Here is a 23,482-nt window from a genome sequence, read left to right on the forward strand (position 1 = left end):
TATGAAACCTGACATCCAAAAAACAAAGGAGGAGAAAACAAAACTCATTAGAAATACTTTTAGAAAAACAATAACACATCTTTTTTTTTTTTTTTTAATTGATTTCAGGGAGGAAGGGAGAGGGGGAGAGAGGTGGAAACTTCAATGATGAGAGAGACTCATTGATTGGCTGCCTCCTGCACGCCCCCAACTGGGGATCAAGCCCGCAACACAGGCATGTGCCCTTGACTGGAATGGAACCAGGGACCCTTCTGGAGGCCAACGCTCTATCCACTGAGCCAAACCAGCTAGGGCAAAACCCACATATTTTAATGTTAGAGCATCCTGGGAAACCACCAGATCTTATTAGTGTTTTATGTGACAATGGAGATTCTTCCTCTCTGTAAAGCCCTAGGGTTTACTTGTTTCCTTTTATTTGGTCGAGAGCACTGCCAAGTCCCAGCCCCAGCCTTGCTGAGTAAATAGCATCCTAAACTGCTCCAGTCCGAAGCAGGCCCACGGCTCTGCATGGGTTACAGGAGGGATTTTCAGAAGTTTTTGTTTCCAGAGCTCTGGGTGGCTCCTCAAATCTGTTCCGCTCCGCAAACAAAAGGGAAAGAAAAACAGACACTCCTTAGGGCCTTGGGACTCAGGCTGGAGCGAACCGTTAAGCCTTCAGGGACTGGAGGGGAGGCTGTGTGCGACTGGGACTCAGAGCAAAGAAAGATGAGCCCAGGGTGCAGGCAGCTGGAGGCGCCCCTCCCAGCGCAGACCTAAGTCCCCCTAAGGCCCCAGAGGTGCGGGGAGCAGAGCAGTGTTCTCACACTCCCATCAGTCCCATCGATGTAAACAGTGAACCTACTTCAAATGAAGAGCAAAGAGTCTGCAGACATCCTGTGTAAAATATTACACTATATTATATATATTACACATATGTATACAGGCATATATACATGTGTATATGTTCATATATAATTTCAGCCTCTCCCCCAGGAGATGGGTCGGACATCCCCTGCCCCGCATCTTGAGCAAGTTCGCTCCCCCTCCCAGACCTGCCAGATCCTGCAGGGCGGAGGCGGGCGAGGCTGCGCTGGGCAGTGGCCACCGCACATCTGGGCGCTGGCTGCGGGCTGTGAGTAGCAAAACGGATGGAGGCCCTGCACAGTCATGGGCGGCGGGGGCGGGCGTGGAAAGAGTCCCCCGGGGGAGGAGGGCAGGGCACTGGGCAGGGCACCGGCCCGGGCCCCGCCCACTCCGCCTTTTCTGGCGCTGCCGGTCCTCGGGACTGGCGTTGGGCGCTGGGCCACTGGCGAGTGTGTGCAGGTGCTCCGGGCACCTACGGCGGCCAAGGGACCTGCCCTGGCGAGGACCGAGGGAGACCCCAGGGCACCATGTGCGCTCTCCCCGGCCTGCGGGGGCCCAGGGCGCCGCCCCAGCCGCTGCTCCTCCTGTGCCTCCTGGCCATGGTGCGCCCAAGCTCCGCGGATGACCATCCCCCAGGTGCGAGGGGTGCAGGACCCAGGAGGGGCGGAGGGCGCAGGAAGGGGTGTGGGAGGGCTGCAGGGCCCGTGCGCGCACCCGGCACCTTGCGGGAAGGGGCGCGAGGATGCTGGCGAGGCAGGTGAGCAGTGACGGTCGTGCCTTCCATTGGCCAAGCTCCGGTTATCTAAACTGGATGAGGGGATTGGGGCGGGTAGGGGACCTCCTCTCCAGGGCGTGCGTCTGGAACCCACAGCGCCTGGGAGTGAGGGCAGGCGGTGGGAAGAGGGTATTGTCTTCACGTTTTGGAGAAGAGGGCCATAGGGTGTGCGGGTGGCAGGCACAGGCAGGGACTGGCTTCTGGGAAAGTGCTGTATGTATTCTGAAAGCCATTCACCAAGGGCTTAAATAGCGCCTACTTTCTTCCAGCAGGCAGGTTGGCTTTGAGGGTGTGAAACAGCAATGCAGCAACAGGCAAACAATCAAACAAAGCCCCACAACTCATTGGAGAGAGAGAGAGAGAGAGAGAGAGAGAGAGAGAGAGAGAGAGAGAGAGAGAGAGAGAGAGAGAGAGAGAGTCTTTTTTACACCATGGTCTCTGACAGTGAAGTTTTGTGTGGTGGTTGTTTGGTTAAAGACAAATTGAAAGAGGTATTTGTGGGCAAAATATTATCAAAAGCAATGCCAAATTTGCCATCATTAGCTTCACCTGTTTAGAATTACTTTTTAGCTGAAAGCATTCCACCTAACCTGTTTGCTAATGCCCGCTCACTCCTGTGCTGTGTCTGTTAGCAGCCACTTAGGGTAACAGACCGCCTCTCAAGCTGGCAAATACTGCCCATCAGTTAACTAAAATCGGAATATTATGCTACACAGGGTTTTCAGCTTTTCGTAGGAATTCATCTTTTATGGGCTTATAGATTTTTCATCAGATACTATGAAGATGGAAAGGTAATCAAAGAACATGATTATTATTATTTTTTTAAATAAATGTCCTTTCACGGGCCTAGTTGTTCACAACTTGGACACAACATTTTGGCTGCTTCAGTTTCTAAATGCCCTTGCCTCACATCTCTCTTCCATTCACACCGAGTACAAAGGACTGTCCAGGCCGTTTTATCCCCCCCCCTCCCCCTCCCAGGATTTCCTTGGTTCTCCATCCCTGCATCACCCTTCATTCACCCCAGAACATTGGGTTACTCCTGGAACTTTGCTGTTGGATTTGGCTGTTTGTTGGAATTTCCAGGGAACTAAAAAGTGCTCCCTGGATCCTGCCCTCAAAAATTCTGATTCAGCCCTAGCCCATTTGGCTCAGTGGTAGAGTGTCAGCCTACAGACTGAAGGGCCCCTCCCGGGTGGATTCCGGGCAGGGGCACATACCTTAGTTGCAAGCTCGATCCGGAGGCAACCAATAGATGTGTCTCTCTCACATCAATGTTTCTCTCTCTCTGTCTCTCCCCCTCCTTTCCACTCTCTCTAAAAAGCAATGGAAAAATATCCTCATGTGAGGATTAACAAAATAATAATAATATTAATAAATAAACAAAAATTCTGATTCAGATGCCTGGGATTCAGCCTGGACATCTGGAGTTTTTAAATTCCTCCGTTTATTTAATCATGTGATCCCGAACAGGTTGAAAACCCAGGCTTTAAAGGGATATGTCATCCTCAAGAGTGCACTGCTGGGCAGTTATTCTGTTGGCACCAAGGAGCCCAGGTTTAACCTGACATGCAGAGGAGACTTCTAAAGAGAAACAAGCAGGCAAAAAACCATGGAATACATTAGCAAATAAAGTGTATGCATGTATGGCAAACGTCTGTGTATTAGAGTGTCAGTGTTGTCCTTTCAGCTTCTCTTAAGGCAAAATTATGCCATAGAAAAGGTATGCAGTTAGCATCTAATTTTAAGGAAGAATTAAAAGTTGTCAGGCAACTTCATCTTGTTTTATAGATTCTGCATTGATCTCCATGAGATTCCGTCTCCTGTTTGCTAAAGGACAGTGTGAAGTTTCCTGCCATTTTTTTAAATTGAGATGCTTTGAACTACTTACATATAGGTGTTCTATAAGCCAAAGACTTTTGGCCAAATTTTAATATTAAAAATGGTTGTACTTTTTCCTATTAATTGCTTGTGCCTTGAATAGGCATTGCATTATGCAGTTTATATACATAGCATTGTCTATAAAATATTATTGCCCAAAATATTCTATTTCAATCTAATTAAAGAAGTCCTAGATTTAAGGCTATAAAGCTATGACAAATGAAATGTGCAATCCCTGATTTAATCTGGGATCTTAAAAGTTAAACATTTTGGGGTCAAATATGAGAATTTTAGTACAGATATATTACATCAGTATTGTTTTTAATTTATCATATTAATTACTATAGGTAAGAGATAAAATGTCCTTTTACTTAAGAAATATATGGGAGGGGGGATGGGAGACATCTGACTGTGTGTTAGCTTTTATTGACTCTGACTTTGAGATGAGGAAATTGGACCTTGGTGAGGTTAAATCATTGCCAAAGCACACTTAGTTAATTAAGTAGTAGAGCAGGAAACTTAGCATTGTTCAGCCCAATTCCAAAGCTTGTTTTCCTAAACAGAGACTCAGTCGTGGTTCTGGGGTAACTGGGTATGTCAGACTGGAACCACCGACAGAGAGCACAGTGTGTGAGTCAAAATGCTCCTTTTGAGCTGAAGGGCTTGCTGACACAGTGCGAGTCCTAGATTAAAGTTAGGCACAAGGATGCACCCTAACTCATAGGCTGTTTCAGTTCAATAAGAAATGTAAAATGCCTTTGTAAAGGAGAACTATGATTTGAATAGGCATATTAAAAAATCATTGTTATTACTATTGCATGGGACAAATCAAGAGAATGGGTCCTGTTTATCCTTTGAAAAATGTTTGCAGAGGAGTAATTTGAAATGATCACTTTTAACTTCTAGAGTTACATGGCCTTTTTGCTTCCTCCATCAACCCCCTGCAGCAACTGCTTAGTAATAAATATTTGTTGGAACAAATATTATTCAAGTACCTAGATGTGCTAACATTGTGTTAGTCTATATCTATGTAGAAAACTTTACCAGTTTTTAATATTTCAAGGTGTTTAAAATGTTTAAAGAAACAGATGAATTGGAATTATATCTTTAATAGGGTTGTATCTGATGTATCAAAATTTTGACCCTAAATTTATCATCACATTTAAAATTATATTATACTAGAGGCCCATTGCACGATATTTGTGCAAGAATAGGCCTTCCTTCCCCTGGCTTTGTTCCTGGCCACCCGGGAGCCTGCAAGTCCTCGCTCCCTGCCAGAGCACCGCTCTTGTAGCTCCCTCCGCCGTCCCCCCTCCCCCTCATAGCAGGTGTCCTGCCCCTCCCTCCCGGCCACTCTGTGCCTGCATATGCAAATTAACCCACCGTCTTTGTTGGGTTAATTTGCATACTCACTCCTGATTGGCTGTGGGCGTAGCAGCAGGATGGTCAATTTACATGTTTGTCTATTATTAGGTAAGATGAACATTTTTTAAAATTCTCACCCAAGGATATGTTTATTGATTTTTAGAGGGAGGAAGTGAAAGAGAGAGATGAGAGAGAAACTTAGATCTGTTGCCTCCCATACCTACCCCGACCATGGATCAAATTGGAAACCTGGGTATTCCATTCCTGATGGGGAATGGAATCTGCATCACAACTTCTTTAAACAATTGATTTAACTGTCTCTTCCTCTTCCTGGTCTTCTGTCTCACCTCCTATCCTCTTCTTCCTTCCCTTCCCAAAATGCTTCCCTTCCTGCAGCCATGAAGAGGGGAAATGCAGAAAGCATCCTCCCTTGTTGGACTTAGGGGCCCAGATCAGGGAATTAGAGGCCTAGCCAGGTCAGGATGGTGTCAGGTAGGAGAGCGGCCTCGGGTGGTGTGTTAGGGCCTGAGCACAGTAGGGTGGGTGCTCCCACAGAGGGAGGCCTGGAACTGAGCAGTGACCAGGGCTTTTTGCAAGCCCAGCCAACACGTCTTTCTGGCCCTGATCAGGGGATGAAGGTGAAGAGGCAGGAGAGCAGGCAGGACCTCTTTGGGGCCTGGCATGGCAGTGGGAGATTAGTTACATGTAGGGGGACGGACAGAAGAAATGAGTAAAGCAAGTAAGGAGAATAGGACCAGGCTTTTCACTAGAAGAGAAGGAAATATCAGATCATGCATCATAGAAGTGTACAGTTGAAATGTACATAATTTTATTAACCAATGTCACCCCAATAAATTGAGTAAAACATTTTTTAAGAAAGAAAAAGGAAACTAGAATGAACCTTGGGTTGTGATTCATGACTTTAAACATCTATTTCACTCCTATGTCTATATCTGTATAAGTAAATACATAGATATGAATGTGTGTATAACTCTAGGTATAATGCATATGTTGTGTATATAAATGCAGATATATTTTATATCCACTTTATATCTATAGTATGTGTGCGTATGAATGACCATGCATATCTTCTTAGCTCTGTCTGCTGAGATGGAGTGGAGATTTCCCAATAGTGATAACCATACTTAGCACTGGAGTCAAAATACCATTCTTTACTAATAGTAGCTAGGATTTCTTGGGGAAATGGCTGATTTCAGGACTGGGGTGGGGAAAGTATAAGATGAGCCTGGAACATCTTGTGCCAGAAGCAATGAAGTGCTCAAGGCATGATGGGTCATGTCAAAAGGATACAGGACCAGAGGGAAGGGGCTACCACTGGACGAAGCTGGGCCAAACTGGGCATCAAAATAAATAATAATAATAATGGACTAGTACCATTAGTACCCACTGAATAATGCTCATTGACTAATATGGGTATTCATGAGTACATACCGATATAAATTAAATGAATTAAATAAAAGTTTGATGAATATTACATAGTTTCAAAGTCACATCACACAAAATTCTTACTAATGGAAAGAAGAAAAAATTCATTTATAGTAGAGAAGCCTGCTTTAATCAAATGATCAAAGTGAAAATTATCAGTAAAGAGAGAAGTAAAAATGGCGTGCCATCCGACAGGATGCAATGAGAAGAACACGGTCACCTCTGGGGTATTCTTGCCAAAGCAACTGTCTCTGAATCTAATCACATTACAAAGCAGCTCTCCTGTTACTCTCACAAGCATCAAGGTCCTAAAAGGTCAGGAAAGACTGAAGTGTCCAAAGTGAAGGAAAACAGAAGGACATGACAGCTGATGGCAACACATCAGCTGAGCTAGAACCTTTTGTTAGAAAGCACATTTCAACCAAAGGACTTCTGTAGAAACTCAGATGAGGTGTGGCATGAGAGGGCATGCATGCACGCTTGTTTCTCCATTTTCCTAGCAGTACTGGGAGGATGTGCTGTAGGTCCTCTGTGGAAAATATGCAGCAGTGTTTTAGAGGGGAATGGGCCATCGGGGCACCAACTTATTTTCAAATGTTCAGGGGAAACGTTCATTCTACACTTGAAACTTTTCTGTTAGTTCCGGATTATTTGAAAAGAAGCCCAAAGAATTTCAGCTCTTTCTGAGAAAGTCTGACATTAAACCATAGGGAATAATTGAGAGATGGTCATAAGTGTATGTAATTAGGTACATTTTCCAAAGGAGTGTTTGTTCTCAAACATCAGATTATGTGTTAAGGTAGTTCATCCTAAACTGTAATCTATTGAAGTTACTTCTGTATAGCTGGCCTCACATATTTCATAACAAATTATGTGAACCGTAGAAAGAAATAATTCAGGACACACACAATGATATAGAAGAAAAACCTCACAATGCTTTATTAAAAATAAACTCTCCATTCCTAATAGTAGTCACTGTTCACACATAATAAAATGACTCAAATAATGCATTGTTCCTATAGAAAGAATAGATGCTATCTTTAAAAATGGTGTTATTCTTTTAATTGAAAATAATTTTTTTTGCATTTTTAAAGTTATTGTGGTCATGTCATTACTAATGTCTCCCTACTCCCAAGATCAAATCTTTTTTTATATAGCCTTATAATTACACTAGAGGCCCAGTGCATGAAATTCATGCACTGGTAGGGTCCCTAGCAGATGCTGGCTGCCGGCCGGGACCTCCCTCCCTTACCCCGGCTGGCTCCACCCCCTGATCAAACTCCAGGATGAACTCCCTGTCAAGGGGACAATTTGCATACTACGCTTTTATTATATAGGATAGTCCTGAGATCCTGAAAGAGAATTTAGATGTAATATTGGATTGATCTAGAAGCCTGAGTTGCTTCTGTGATGGAGCCAAGAGCCTGAGCTAGGTAGTAGCCAGGGCTGGCTTCCTGTTTTGCATTTCAAAACTCCATCCTGCAATCTGGGCTTCTTCCTAAAAGGTCACCAAAATAGGCCCCTCCTGGAGGGAGGGGTGGGGAGCTGCCCTGCACTCTGCTTGGCTCTGCCCCTCAGCTGTGGCCTGGCTGCTGGGGGTGGGGCTCACATGGAGGTGGGTAGAGAAGGAGGAGGGCATGGCCAGGCCTCACAAGGTTCTGCTAGGGGTGGACTACTTTGAAGACCAAGAAGCACCAGCCCTTTTCTCTTCCAGTTCTAAATGAATGTTTAGTTTCGAGGAGAGGCAAGAAGGCAAAGAAGCGTTGCAATAAATGTCCACACCTTAAAAATCTCTGCATCTAAACAATGCAGAACAGGAACTTAGGGCCACGGGGCTGTGGAAGATGACAGAAAACCATCCTGTTAAAGAATCAGGGTGGAGGATGTACCTGTTTGGAAGTGAGGGTTCCTCAGCCTTGGCATTTTGGACTGGATAATTCTCTGTTGTGAGGGGCTGTCACTGTAACAGCATCTCTATGTAGTGGGCAAGTCATATACCACAAAAAGAAATGGTTAAGCCCTGACCTTAGTACCTGTGAAGGTGACTGTATTTGAGAGTCTGGTCTTTGCAGAGGTAATCAAGGTAAACTGAGGTCAGCCTGGATTGGGATGAGCCCTCACCTTATGACTGTGGTCTTTGTGAAGGAGGGAGATGGGAGATTTGGATACAGAGACACAGCCACAGAGGGAAGATGGCCATGTAAAGATGGAGCCCATCATGGTAATGATACAGCTCCAGCCGCCTCCCCTGCAGAGGGAGGAAAACAAACCTTTCATTTCTGCAACAACTATTAGATGTTGGCATTTTTGCCACCACCTGGGAAATAATGCCCCGTGGAAAATTTCCAGCAATGACTGGGAAATGGGAGAGTACCATAACTTGAAGAATGCTTGCAAGTTCTTGGCACCGTCACTCAATATTATACAGCTTTTCTCACCCTCCCTTCTTTCTCCATGAAATGAAACCCCAGTAAGTAACAAGTCAGTGGTGGAACTTGGGTTAGGATACAGAATTCCTGCCTCTCCATTTTGTATTTCTTTTTGTGACTCAGCCTAATCCTTTTGGGGAAGTTTTTAAGCCACATCTGCCTGCATTTCCTGCCAATTTCCTTCAAATACCAGCGTCTGCTGATCAGCCTCCTGCCAACTGAGAGCAATAGGTTTACTGTTCTCCCTGTTTTGCTTAAAAAATACCTCTGCCGAACAAAGAGCTCCTTGCTTTTACTAGTCTAACACCTTCTACAGACGGCCCTGCTCTTGCACTCGGGATGTTTGTATGTGTTGCCCCTTAAAGGGATTTTCCCAAGACAAAAATCACAACAGTCATGCATGTTCCTTTGCGCTTGGGGCTTGTTCGAGCCTGGTCAACACGAATGCTTTAAAGGGAACAGGACGTTAGGAGGCAGGTGAAAGCTGGTTTATAGACATCGGATTGTACTTTTGTCACATGATCTGGTAATTGGAAGTGGTCAGGATGGCTAGCATATTCTGGAACTATCCAAATTTCCCTACTCTCGAAGCTTGGTTTTTCCTTTTCCTTCTCTTCCTTCAACTTCTCTACGCTTAGATTTTGCCCAACCCAAGCCTAGACTCCTTTCTCTCCTTGCTCTAACTCAGGACCTAGGTGAGCCCTTCCGTCCAGGTCCTGGTAAGAATAACCACAGCCTCGGAGCTCATCTCCTTATCTCCTCAGCATTAATCCCACCTCGCTTCCCCCTCACCCCCAGCTACTGCACTTCCACAGTCCCTTGAAGATGTAGCTCAGGCTTCCCACTCTGTAGCTCCCATTTGTATGAAATATGCAGGCTGGTTACAGTCAGTACTACCAACGAGGGCTAGTCTTACGCCCTAATGACAATCAAACACACACTGAGGCCTACGCTGATATTGCTGTGATGCATGCAGCCTCTTGAAACCGAGCTCACTGAGCTTCACGCTCATCAGCGTCAAGCATGTGTCAGCTGCTCTCTATAGTCATTTACGTGAAACAAGAAGAATGACAACAATTTTTTCAGCTTCTGTCACTTTGTTATTGTTGCTGACAGGGTAAATAATAATAATAATAACAGTAAATGATGTCAGGCCTTCTGGAAAGGATGCTGCTTCAGGGGTAAGGAGTGTGTGAACCCTTGTATACTGTTCTGCCTGGGCTGGGTGGAGAAAGCAAGGAGGCAGAGCTAGAGCTGGTGCTGTGCAATCTTCCTGGGGCCGAAGCTGGAGTAGATCAGCTCCTTCCTTCCCACCCCATCTGCCTGGACCTTCCAGAGATACTTCCTCTTTCCTGTAATCTCTTAGTGCACTAGGCCCAAGAAGGTAAAGGCGCATTTTCATTAGGAAAAGATAGCCTTTGGGCAATGAGGATGTGTGCCTGTGTGTCTGAGAGGCAGAGAGAATGATGAATATTAAATGTGGGGGTGGAGGAAAGGTCCTGTATGTCTGGCAGCCCAGTGAGACCCTCGGCACGGTTTCCTATAAATCACCCTCAGAAGGGAGTATCATTTAGGGCTTTCATTCGTTAAGGATGATTTGATGGGAAAGTACATTCCACATTCCAAAGCTGCAGGAGAAGGGAACACGCCTTCGGAACACCACGTACCCGAGAATTAGGTTCTGCTGGGTAGATTTTTTTCCTCAAGCAATACTGTAAACGCTATGTGCAAGCTGAAGCGACAAAAGCAACCGCTCACTTTGGTACCATTTCTCATACAGAGAAGAAAGGGAAATAACTGGAAATTAATTTTGAGCAAAGTACAAAAAAGTGAAGCAAAAACAGCCAGGGTTAATGTAAACTGAATGAAGTTTAAGGAATGCAGCCAAACTGACAGTAACAAGCCTTTACTTTTCTTCTCTGGGTTGTTTGATGGAGTTGGAGTAGTTCTCAGAGGAGGTCAGGTCGGGGGTCCTGATGTCAGAGAAACAGTAGCCAGTGTAAGAAAGGAAGTTCCAGGCCAGTGAGAGAGGCTGAAATGCAAAACTCGTTTCTGTGATAAAAGTTTTCAAAAGAAGATGCAAGAGACAGAGGAAAAGCCAAGTTGATTTCAAGGAGGCCCCTGCACTGGAGCCGCAGCTGGAAAGGAAGAGAGCTGGACCCACTGGGCATGGCTGCGTCCTCTGTCCCCGGCCCAGTGTCCCCGTGCTCAGTGCTCTCTGTGTTCCTTCTAATGCCCCTGATTAGGGCCATCATGTGCCTCCTGTTCTCTCCCTGTCCTCTCATCTTCTCTGCCTCTGCATGCCTTGCGTTTTCCTGCCACTCTTATCTAATCCCTCAATGTCTTCATTTATGTGTTATAAAGAAGCTACAAATTGTAGGATAACAAAATAAAAGTTATTTTTAAAGTCACTTGGTGTAAATCAATAGGAATTTTTCAGTTTTTTAAAAAAAGACCTAGAAACAATTGAGAATTTGTTCACACTTAATAGCCCGATATATTTCTGAATATCTGTGGAGCATATAAGACTAATCAGATCTTCCTGAAAACATTATTTTTCATGACTAGTATATAACACGGTAGCCATTGGAAACTGGCTTTTAGATAGTCACTTAATCTTGATAAGAATATATGATCACCTGTTCTTTTCCTCACAGCTTTACCTTTTACAAGTCTACCTGCTCGAGGAGAAATGCTGGCCAGATACTCCAACCTTTCCTTGGAGAGTCACAACCTATCCCTGACTGGTAAATGTATCATATTTCATATTTCTTTTATTTAAATATGCATGTTTTTTTTTAATTGATTTTAGAGAGAGAGGAAAGGAGAGGGAGAGACAGAAACATTGATGAGAGAGAAACATCAATCACCTACCTCCTGCATGCCCCCTATTGGGGATTGAGCAGAAGCTCAGGCATGTGCCCTGACTAGGAATCAAACAGGCCAGGCTCATATTTATAATAATACGATGTGGAAATAAGCTTTTATTTTTCATTAAGCCACTGCATTTTATCTTGTGAAGTACTAATCCATACTCGTGGTCTGCTGGGAGAAACACACCAGCCCCTTATACAATCACAGTATCTGTGTATAGTATATATAGTACTGTATAGCAGACAATGGGGACTCTGCCATGAGGATGCTGGGCTCTAGACATGGGAGGAAGAGGCAGCTCGTCTAGACATGGGAACTGAGAAAGGCTCTCTGGAAAAGGGACACTGCAGGGAGAGGAGGGTTCATTCTGACTTGCAGACACTCTGATACAGTTTTTGCTGGTGTGTCCATTCAGATCACTCTGCATTGAGAGGAGGATTCATTGAGAGGTGAAGAACCTTTAGGCAGCTCATTTGAAGATGCCCCAGGGAGCCCATGACAGAGCAGGAGAAGAGTAAAGACTTCTGAGCTAAAACTCAGCTCTGCTTCCCCTTTTCATGATTTTTGGATTTGGCAACCAGTGTTGCCAAAAGCAACCTCAGAGTTCTTTAAATGAGTAAGAGTCATTATCTGTTTGAGTAACAATCTTAAAAGTTCAAGTATCATTTAAAATACTTTAAACCTGTCCGTTGAGTCAATAACGAGTTTTATCCAATTATATGTCCTCTCATCTGAAAAACTGTTCCTGTACTTCTGTTTATCAGGAATCAAAGGTATGCTTCCCCCCACCCCCAATCTGATTCCAAAGGGATGTTTGCACTGCACTTTATCATAGGACATTTTTATGACATTGTGCAACTTCTGTTTGTCCCCAAATGTGCCCATTCCAATATTTAGAATGTATTCTTACTTGCTTTTTTACTGTTTGCGTGTCCTAGTGGTCAGTTTCCCTGTTGGGATGAAATGTTTAAGGGAATTCATGTGAATAATACGTTTGCCAATCCTTTGACCAGCCCGAGGGTGTTGGCAGCATCACACCCTTCAGCTTCCAGTCCAGCAGGCGCCTGGGGAAGGAAGGTGCCTGGGGCGAGAGCAAGAATTGACTTTTTTTAGTTGATGCTGGGATGGTTATTTACTTACTTAACCTGTTCGCAGGGCTTAACTCCTAACTACTCTTTCATTCTGTGACTGCTGTTAAAACCAGTATCCCTACTGTTAGGAAGGCATCAAGTGTTCACAGTTCATTGCTTGCTTACCTTCACGTTGGCCTGATGAACTTGAGTCAGGCAGTTTCCTCTTCCTCCCAGGCCCCTGAATTGGGCTTGCCCAGGTCTGAGCAATCACTAAGTGCATGACAGCCCAGTCACGCTGTGTGCTACCACCACTAGGTTGTCCAATGTCCTCTCAAAAGCTCCTGCTAGCGGGCTTTCCCTCCCTATGAAAAAAAGGCCTATTTCTGTTTTGATTCTGAGATACTTGCAGATCCATGTTCATAGTGCAATAGACTTTTTGAATCCAGTTTTCCCTTATTTAAGTCCGGATTTGCTTTTATTTGACAAAGGAAAAGATTTGACCTTCATTTTGAAACACTGATTGTCAAGATGACTACATTTACATGTGGGTTGTTGTTCTGTTGCCTTCTCATCATAAAATTGGGTTGTAGAACTGTCTTTTGTGAAATACAGAATTCCAATCTGAAGATGTATTTATGGTGACTAGGAACCTTAGGCTTTATTCTCACCATTGTCACTAGGATTTTAACCCACTTTATAAATGGAATGTTTGTACCAATATTGATTATTCAAGTTTGTCTATAAATGGTGCTTACAATTTATTTTCTTTTTTCTTCTGGCCATTTTATAAGCTGATCTCTCTTTTAGGATAAAATTTTTCTTGTAGAGAAATTCAGATGTAATACATTAGTTACAAATTTCGGACCAACATGACAATCATCCTCTTTCACTGACTCTGTAGATTAATTTGGGGATAATTAATGTTTTTATGATATTGTGTTGTACTGCCACCTGTGATTTAGATGCATATTTGAGATTAGTTATTTTTTTCTTTTAAAATATATATTTTTAAAAATTTTATTTACTTAAAGTGTACATGTTTAATATGATGATTTTACATATATAGTGAAATGATACTAGTCAAGCTAATTAACATACTATCTTCTCACAGTTATTTTTGTGTGTGATGAATGAACTTGAAATCTACTCTTAACATATTTCCAGTGTTCAGTAGAATATTATCAAGTATATTAATGAATGTAGTCTTCATGCCTGTACATTAGCTCTCGAATGTTATTTCATCCTACCCAACTGCAACTTTGTACATTTGACCAACATTTCATTTCCCCTGCTCCCATAGTCCCTGATAACCACCCTTCTACTCTTTTGCTTCTAGAGGTTAATTTTTTTTTTAAGATTTCACAAGTAAGTAAAATCATACAGTGTTTATCTTTCTCTGTCTGGCTTATTTCACTTAGCATAATGTCTTCCAGTTTCAACCATGTTATTATAAAAGGCAGGATTTCCTTCTTTGTCATGGCTGAAGAATATTCCACTTTGTATATACCACAACTTCTTTGTTCATTCTTCTATTGATGAACACGTGGGTTGTTGTGATATGTCAGCTGTTGTGACTACATGGCAGCAAGCATGGTATCTTTTTGAGATCCCGATTTCATCCCCTTTAGCTATGTGCCCAGAAATAGGATTGCTGGATAATATGGAAGTTCTATTTTTTATTTTTTGAGGAATCTCCATACTGTTTTCCAAATGGCTGCACCAAATGACATTATCACCAACAGTGTTCAAGAGTTCCCTTTCCTCCACATCCTCACCAATGCTTGTTATCTTTGTGTCTTTTTTATAATAGCCATCCTATCAGGTGTGATATTTCCACTGTGGTTTTGACTTGCATTTCCCTGATGATTAGTGATGTTGAGGACCTCGTCATGTATTTTTTGGCCATTTGTAATTCTTTTTTTGAGGAATGCCTATTCAGGTTCTTTGATCATTTTAAAATCGAGATGTTTTATTGCTATTATTGAGTGTTATTTATTTATTTATTCTATTTTATTTATTTTTTTAATCCTCACTCGAGGATATTTTCCCATTGATTTTTAGAGAGAGAGTGGAAGAGAGAGAAACATGGAGAACATTGATTGGTTGCCTCCTGCACAAGCCCTGACCAGGGCCCAAGCCAGGGAGAAGTCTGCAACTGCGGTACATGCCCTTGACTGGAATCAAATCTGGGACCCTTCGGTCCGCAGGCCGATGCTCTATTCACTGAGCCAAACTGGCTAGGGCTGCTATTGAGTTTTATATGTTGTAGTGCACTTAACTATTTTTAATAAGAGTTCCTGATTTAAAGCCTGTCCTATGTAATACATTTTAAGAGGCTTTTAAATTTTTTTTTTCCTTTTTTGTAATAGGTGAAAGTAGACTTTTATTTCAAGTGAAATTATACCCAATTAGACCCATTAAGGTCTAACTTGTCATTTTTTCAAAGATCACAATTTGCTTAAAGGTCCATACACTTTACAATTTTTAATGATAAAAATAAGAGTATTTAGGCAGATGTAAATTACTATATGATTTAAAGAACAGTCTTTTAAAATATATAGTTCAGAAACTGAGCAAATGGGTAAAGTCCTGGAAATGTACATGTCATGACTGCTTTTGTTAACACTCTAAAAACGCAGAACTACATTACCGCAGTTGGGGAATTTTATACATTGTGCACCAAGTTCAATGGACATATTAATGTGTTGGCTAACCACAAAGTATTTTAGACTTAGAGGTAAAACTCTTTCTACATATTTTGATGCTTGTGCTTTGCTAATAGGAAAGCAAGCAAGCTGTAGAAGCACTTGAAAGTATATGAAACAGGACACCACTCCACAGGTTGCTTCCTCCTCTACCCTTGACAGCTACAGATTTTAAGGAGATTAAGATCACAGCCTAAGGCTTTTGCAATTATGTTAATGTTTTAACAGAGCTTTTCCTCAACAGTTGCCTAGGAAAAAGAATAATAAAGGGCACCACATCTGTGTTAACAAGAGAAATAATTCCTGAAAGGAATGTCAGATGAGGAAACTGTCTCAGTAGAGCACTACTGTTGATTTAAACTGTTTTGTATATTGGATTTCCCTCTATGTAGCTTTTACAATATCATTTGGTTTTGTTTTCTTTTGTGGCTAATAGAATATTCCAATGTTGCAGTAGAAAAAAAATATCACTTTGCAAACACCTTCTAATGTAGAACTCACGTGCCAATTCACAACATCTGGGAATCTGAGTTCAGTAAATGTGACTTGGAGAAAAGATGATGAACTTATTGAGAATCATTATCTCATCAATGCAACAGGAAAGATTCTGTATACCCAATACATGTGAGTACACCAAGTTTTAAGCTGGTTAGTTACATGAAATTAATAAATTCTAAATATTTTGGTTGAGTGGCATTTTTTCCATTGTTTTCACCTGAATGTTATTACAAATATTTTTTTTTTCTTTTTTAAAATTTTGATTAATGGCTAAGTCTTTTCATTTTCACTGAGAGTATTTAGAGAACTAAGCCCATATTAATAACTTAAATTATCTTTAGGTTCACCATCATTGATAGCAAACAAATGGGAAGTTATTCTTGTTTCTTCCAAGAGGAAAAGGAACAAAGGGGCACATTTAATTTCAAAGGTCAGTACTAATAATTTATAGGGTTATAACTTCAGTGCTCTATTCTGAGAATACTACATCCCCCAATTTTTATATTATTACTGCAATACTAAATATAATGAAGCTGAAAGAAAATCATATGCTTTCCATTGAGTCATCAGTGGCAACCTTTAAAATAGTGCTTCCCAGTGACTTCCCAGTGTAGGATTTGTTATTTCCCAACCCACTTCTACTTGGCTTCCATGCCCTAGTTTAAAGCACAGGGTTTAGTTAGAAAGACCAGGCTTCCAAGTTATTTGTAAATCGCAGCAGTCTCTTGAACCTATCTATTCATCTATCTTAAGTCAAGCAATCTATCATCCATCCATCCTTCCATCCATCATCCATCCATCCATCGCTCTAAACTCAGAGCTTTCATAGTAGCCCTCCAGGTAACTCAGTCACTGTACGCTTCCAGTGATGGCGAACCTATGACATGCGTGTCAGCACTGAAAGGTGCCAGGTTCAATTCTGAGGCAGCCGCATGCCGAGGATGAAACATTTGCTGCTCCTGAGGATGAAACATTTGCGAAATAATGTTTTTTTCCTCAAAGTGACATACTACCCGAGTTATGCTCAGTTTTTTGGTGAAGTTTGACCCACCAAGCTCAAAGGTTGCCCATCAGTGGCTCTAGGACTTGGAAATTTAAGGATACATAAAATTTAAAAATACTATGAAGATGCACAAAGGGTTGCCTGCTTTTGATCTCATTAAGTAAGGACAACCCCAGAATATAAACCACAGCTTTCCCTACTCTTTTCATCATTAAACCAAAACTTTAAAGGCCTCAAACTCATAATAAAGACTAGCCATTCAAATTGGATAATTATCTTTATGAAAAACCCACATTCTGTGATAGATTAGTGAACATAAGGTCCATGCTGCTATTTGGGAAACTCAGTCTGTCGCCACATTAACTATTTTGGGCTTTGCTTCACTTTAATTTTCCTGGACACATAAGAAATCATTCTCCAGTCTGGCTAGCTGCCCTGACAAAATGTAGATACTGTTCCCAAGGCCCCATCAGTAGTGGAACAGCCTGCTTCATCATTACCGGGATTTAAGATGGTTCACTCCTATGTTCCTCCTTGTATTCCCTCTACACTTACTGACTCATTTCCTTCATGTGGTTCTATAAATGTTCTTTCTTGGTAAACATAATAAATTCTTATGTTTATGCAAATCGGCCTCTGCAGAGGCAGAAACTGCTATCATCCTTTGATTATTTTGATCATATACATTCTCTTTTAACTTTCCTCAATTTGCCTAATTTAACTTAGTGAAGGATAAACTACATACAGTTCCTCACATTATTCCTTTCCTTTCCTTTTTCATTTCCCTTTCCTTTTGTCTTCCCCCACCTTTTTTTCCCTCCCTCATTCCCCAATGTGTTAAGAGGATATTGAATACCTGTACATACACATGCTCATGCACACACACAGTCCTTGTAAACATTGTATTGAGCCTCTTTAAAATAAGTAAAGAAGACCTATGGGTCTTAAGAAAATACTCAACAAATCTTGAGCCTTGATGTGATTCCAAGAAATACAACTTTAAGAATTGCTTCTCCCCTTTTAAATGGCTGTTTTCTGGGTACTAGTTATGCCTATTGAAAGCTTAAATATTAAATATATTACATTTTTCTCATTTGCTCTCTTATAATAAAGTACCTAAGCTATTACTTGGAAGTGATTATTCTTACCTCTGATGTGAAGATTAGCAAAGGCATTTTACCTTTCCATGTATCAACAGGTTTAATGTCAAGTGATCTTGGAGAAGGCTTCTGGATTTCCTATCTATTTTGAGAGAGCGAGGCTGATGCTGGCTAGCGTATCAACACTAAGACTAGATCTGAAATCAAGTGCTTGAGGAATGAAATTGGCACTGAATATTTAGAATCTTTGAAAAATAGTTTTCTTGAAGCAGTTTAGCTCAGTTTATTAGAGATTTTTTTGTTTTTATTTTTACAAATATACTTTCATTGATTTCAGAGAGAGGAAGGGAGAGGGAGATAGAAATAGAAACCATCAACGATGAAAAGAATCACTGATCAGCTGCCTCCTGCAAGCCTCACACTGGGGATGAACCCACAATCGGACTGGGAATTGAACTGTAACCTCCTGGTCAAAACTCAACCACTGAGTCACACTGGCTGTGCAGTTTATTAGTGTGTGTTTTTTTATTAAGGTATTACATGTGTCCATATCTCCCAATGCCCACTTAACATCAATGTGACTTTTAAGCATCTACTATATCATGAAGATATTTATAAAATAAGTTGAGCCCTTCTAGATCTTTTTTAGTGAAATAATAATTATTTGTAATTCTTCTAAATTAATGTTGTTTGGAGAAATAATTTCATTTGATTACACTTTAAAGATGTGTGGTATCTGCAGAACAACTCATATTATAGTTATTTAACTAGATCTATAAGGCTTATAGAATGGTATATATTTCTATCAATGCCCTATGCTTTCTGCAGATGGATTGCTTATGATTTTTCCTAAGAATAAGGATTATCTTTCCTTAACAGCACTACAATTGAGTGTGGATGAAAAGCCTGCTTTATTCTCTATTTTAAGTTGAGACCAAAAAAATTCTTCTGTTGACTACATGAGTCAGCTATAGTGCATGAGTCTGAGTACTCAGAACAATTCATCAGCACAGTTCCAGCTTCTGCCTTTATGAGAGCTGGTTGATTAATTACTACAAGATTGTAAAAGGGCCCACATCACTGAATAGTACAATGCAAAAACTCTGCTGACTTCGTGGTCTGGCTAGTGATGCCAGTTACAGGGCAACTGCAAATATGGCAATTACTTTTCACCCTGGAAAGATGAGTGATGGTATAAAAAAATACCAGAGATTGGTCTGAATCAGCAACTTCACCCTCTTTAAACATGGCTTCTTCCAATCCCAAGACTCTCATGTGTCCTGGTTTATCCAAAGTTCCAAAAGGTCAATCAGACACATTTGAATACCGTATCCCTGTCCTTGTAGTCATAAATATTTCCAAATGCAAGCAACAGCCCAGAACCATGTGTGACCTGCAGAGCAGTTCTAACAAGTTATGTTCCCTGAGCATAGTACATTTTATAATTTAGGTCCACATGGCTAGTATCAGCCATGTAAAGCATGGCAAAGCCATGGTGACTGTCATCTTGGCCATTAATCTAGAGGGCAGTAAAAAACAAAACCAACAGAAGAGATGAAAAGAAAGCAGAATTGTGGTTTTGTTCCCTTCTGGTGTCACTGTCACTTACCTACAGTCTACCAGGTATACCCTGACCTTAACACTTACTTGAGATGGTCTAATAGCCCATCAGTGTGTCCCTCTCCCAAACTTCATAAAATGCCCAAGATTTTCTTGAAAAGCCCCTCTCAGCTAGCAGCTGTGCTTCCCAGGCACTTACTGGAACGGGTATCTTCTATCTTGTTTCCCCAAAACATTGCTTTTCTTCCACTTTGATTCCTAGCCTGAGTAAACGTCAATGTTTTGATCATATTTCAATACATAGTTTCCTGCTGAATCATGACCTAACCTATTTCCAGAAAGAGCATGCTGAGATTGCGACTTAGACGAGATATCTGGGAGATCTGCTGGCTGGGGAGGCAGAAAGGCCCTGGACTGGTGCCCAGCACAACCAGCTTCAAAGTAGCCTTCAGAACAGTATGTGTTTCAGGCAAGCCCAGCCTGGCTCTGGAAGTAACTGCATCACAGCTGCATTGTTAAAATGCAGTACCAACCATGTGCACACTGTGCCTCGCCAGGTGATACCCAAGCGTAGCTCCCTGCCCTCTGTGGGTTGGAAGGAAACTGGCTTCAGAAAAGAATCCCTGTTTCAGCCATGCTCAGATCTCTACTTCATCTGCAAGGCTTTCATGGAGGCCCCTCCTAAAATGGGTTGCTTTTTCTCATGTTAATGAGAAAAACTAAAGAAAGTGACTTCAACTTAAATACATACTTCCTACTCAAACTCTTTCCATAATCTATGTTTCTCTACATTTTTCTTAGTCCCGGAACTTCATGGAAAAAACAAACCAGTGATCACTTATGTGGGGGATTCAGCTGTATTGATATGTAAATGCCCAAAGTGTGATCCTTTAAATTGGACCTGGTACAGTATGAATGGGAGTGTGCAGGTAAGATCATATTTCTTTATTTGAAGAAAAAAATAAAAATTTTATTTCATAATATGATTATAACAGACTTAGAATTCCAAGGACTATTAATATGTCTGCTATCTTTTTCTTTAGTATGTGTTCATTAAGAAAGAACAGTGATAAAGGGAGTTGCCATTTGATGTTTTTAGCTTATTATATTACACATCAGAAGATACTCTTAAATGTTTCATTATCTGTTGTTGTTTTTTTTACATTTAGCAATCTATTTAAATTCTTTGAAATAAAGTTATAATTCATTTTTACTTGACAACTTTATAAATAACCCCAACAACAACAAAGAGATTCTTTTTTCCTTATCGTTTCAAGAAAGTAACTGGAAAAAAGGTCCTCTTCCTTTCCTGCTGCTGTCTCCCTCCAGACACACTTGTGATAGGAGGCAGTACAATGGCACCATCTCAGAAAAGAATGACAACTTTGTCCTTTGAACTTCGATCTTAGGTTCTTCCAGTAACTGGCCTTGGCTTCTTTTGGCCTTCCAGAGACTTAAGGGAAGCCAAATGCTTAAAATTCCTATTAAGGAATTAATGGGTATTCAAAGATCTGATTTAGAAAAAAACAAACACACACTTGAATCTTCAAGAATCATTCTGGCTCTCTTTCTTCCTCCCAAATAGCATCTAATAGCATGGAAATGTAGGAAATTATCCCATTGCCCTGTTGCTAATGGTCACAGAAATTCAATTCTGTAAAGGCAAGCTGTAATTCTAGAAGGAACAGTATGAGACAGTGTACACCTTAAATGAAACATTAAGTTCCTTCTTTGACAAAGTTGATGCTATCATAGACTGCTGAAAGAGAACATGGAGAGTGCCTGATTCTGTGATAACATTGGTTTGATTTTTCAAAGAAACAGCTCACAACCACCTAGGAGTAGACAAACCATTAACATTCCTGCTTCTCTTCTTATTGCTGATTAGGAAAGGGAATCATTTTGTATATGTAAATATTTTTTAAAAACATGTAAATATGTAAAAATTATCAGTTGTGATATTGGAATGTACAGTCTAATTTATTTATGCATATGTGACACTGATGAAAATACCCTAAACCTAATTATATTAAACTTCTAGAATGTAGTCTGTGCAGCTCTCCATTTGCTATACTCGTTTCTGTTATAATTTGGCCCTAAGCATGGGTCAGATTAAGATGTGAGAAAAGTGCAGGGAAGAAGGTGCAGTCAAAACTTTAGGTCAAGTGTTTTGTCAAAGTGTGAACCAACCATCTGCATCAGAATCCCCTGGGATGCCTGTTACTCACACAGCCCTCAGATTCATCAGCTCCAAGTTAGAGAAGACACATGGGTAACAGCATCACGGGCAGTGCTGTGCCCAGGGAGAAGATACTATAATTTTGGGGGCACATAATACACTCACCGAGAGTTCTTCAGATAACTTCCAGGAATATTTGTTTGTAGGTGAGCATCTATTGAGCAGTGCAATTGAATGACAGAGCAGTGAATGCATTAAATACTAGTAGCCTGAGAATAAAATAGAATTTAAATGGATTAAATAAATAAGCCCCCAAATAGCCTAGTGTGACAGTGTGACTCTTGAGTAGCTGGGAAAACCCAGTGAATATCAGAAGCCAGCTTGAGAGAGGGAGAGGGGGAAGGAGAAGGAGAGAGAGAGGGAGAGGGAGAGGGAGAGGGAGAGGGAGAGGGAGAGGGAGAGGGAGAGGGAGGGGGAGGGGGAGGGGGAGGGGGAGGGGGAGGGGGAGGGGGAGAGGGAGAGGGAGAGGGAGAGAAATTCAGATATGAAAAGACAGAGAGTGCCCAGACCACCACATACACCAGACTCATGGGCGATGTCCACCCATCCTTCCACATCATCTTTCAGGACAGAAGATTTCATCTTCAGTCCCTGTAAGAGGAACTCCCAATCTCCAGAGCCAGTGATCTTCCTTTATAGGAACGATGAGATTTAGTAGCTTCATTCATTTAATAGTTGGTTGAATGTATTCCTGTGCTCGTGAAGGGGAAAGTTCTTGAACAGCTGGCCAGGAATTAGAATGTGAAATCCAGCTGGCTGTTAATTCTCATATAATATTTATCCATGATGACCTGTATGTTGTGGTTTCAGACATTCAGTGGGTAATTACTGCAAGCAAAGTATACTTCTCCTTTGCTTGTTACCTCTTGGAGATCAAACTCTGATAAGATGAGCTCTGTTATGTATAACTTCTCACAAGTGTTAACATGACTTTTTCTGGTAAGCGGTTCTCTTGGCCCTATCTTATAGCTTTTGCTCAAAACTAGATCATTTAGGACATGTCTCTTGTATGCAATATGATAGGAATGGATTTTAATGTCTCCTTATATTAGGTTCCTCTTGATGTTCAAATGAGCGATAAGTATGTGATCAGTGGACCAAATGCTAATGAAACAAGGCTCAAGATAATGCATCTTTCAGAGGAAGATCAGGGAGCTTACTGGTGCCATGCAGTATTCCAATTAGGCGAGAGTGAAGACCACGTTGACCTTGTCGTGCTGAGTTATTTGGTGCCCCTCAAACCATTTCTTGCAATAGCTGCTGAGGTTGTTCTTTTAGTGGCTATTATTCTGCTTTGTGAAATGTACACCCAAAAGAAAAAGAACCGCCCAGGTAGGATTTATTTTTTAGATAACATTCTCAAGTTATGACTTAATATATTACAGGGGCTTCAGAGATTTTGGGGAAAAATCTAGTTTTTATTACCTGGAATGATATTTATGTTAAAATCAATGGTGATAGTGATCTTGAATTGATGATCTTCCTGTTTCAATTTACTAAACTATTATAGAACTAAATATATCTTTTCCACCATTTTCTTTGGTGTTACCATTTTCTTTGGTGTACGTACAAATCAATTAGGTAATATGTGCTTTGGTCCTGGAATACTGGGAAATTCTGTGATAGCCCAATAGAAAAGATCTCAAAGACAAATAATTGCTTTTTCACTTAGATAACTCACTTAAAATAGT

General features: G+C 41.3%; 1 protein-coding gene across 1 annotated transcript in view; it reads left to right on the forward strand.

The window, feature by feature from the left end:
- Nucleotides 1–1,250: 1,250 nt before the first annotated feature.
- The window catches only part of EMB (embigin), a 29,824-nt gene continuing 7,592 nt past the window's right edge, over nucleotides 1,251–23,482 (forward strand). Inside the window, 7 exon segments of the mRNA XM_079788621.1 lie at nucleotides 1,251–1,479; nucleotides 11,397–11,486; nucleotides 15,828–15,850; nucleotides 15,852–16,015; nucleotides 16,231–16,319; nucleotides 20,354–20,481; nucleotides 22,844–23,123. Of these exon segments, the coding sequence (XP_079644747.1) occupies nucleotides 1,371–1,479; nucleotides 11,397–11,486; nucleotides 15,828–15,850; nucleotides 15,852–16,015; nucleotides 16,231–16,319; nucleotides 20,354–20,481; nucleotides 22,844–23,123 (883 nt within the window). The 5' untranslated portion in view covers nucleotides 1,251–1,370.

The sequence above is a fragment of the Cnephaeus nilssonii genome (assembly GCF_951640355.1).
Source record: "Cnephaeus nilssonii genome assembly, chromosome: 2".
NCBI lineage: Eukaryota > Metazoa > Chordata > Mammalia > Chiroptera > Vespertilionidae > Cnephaeus > Cnephaeus nilssonii.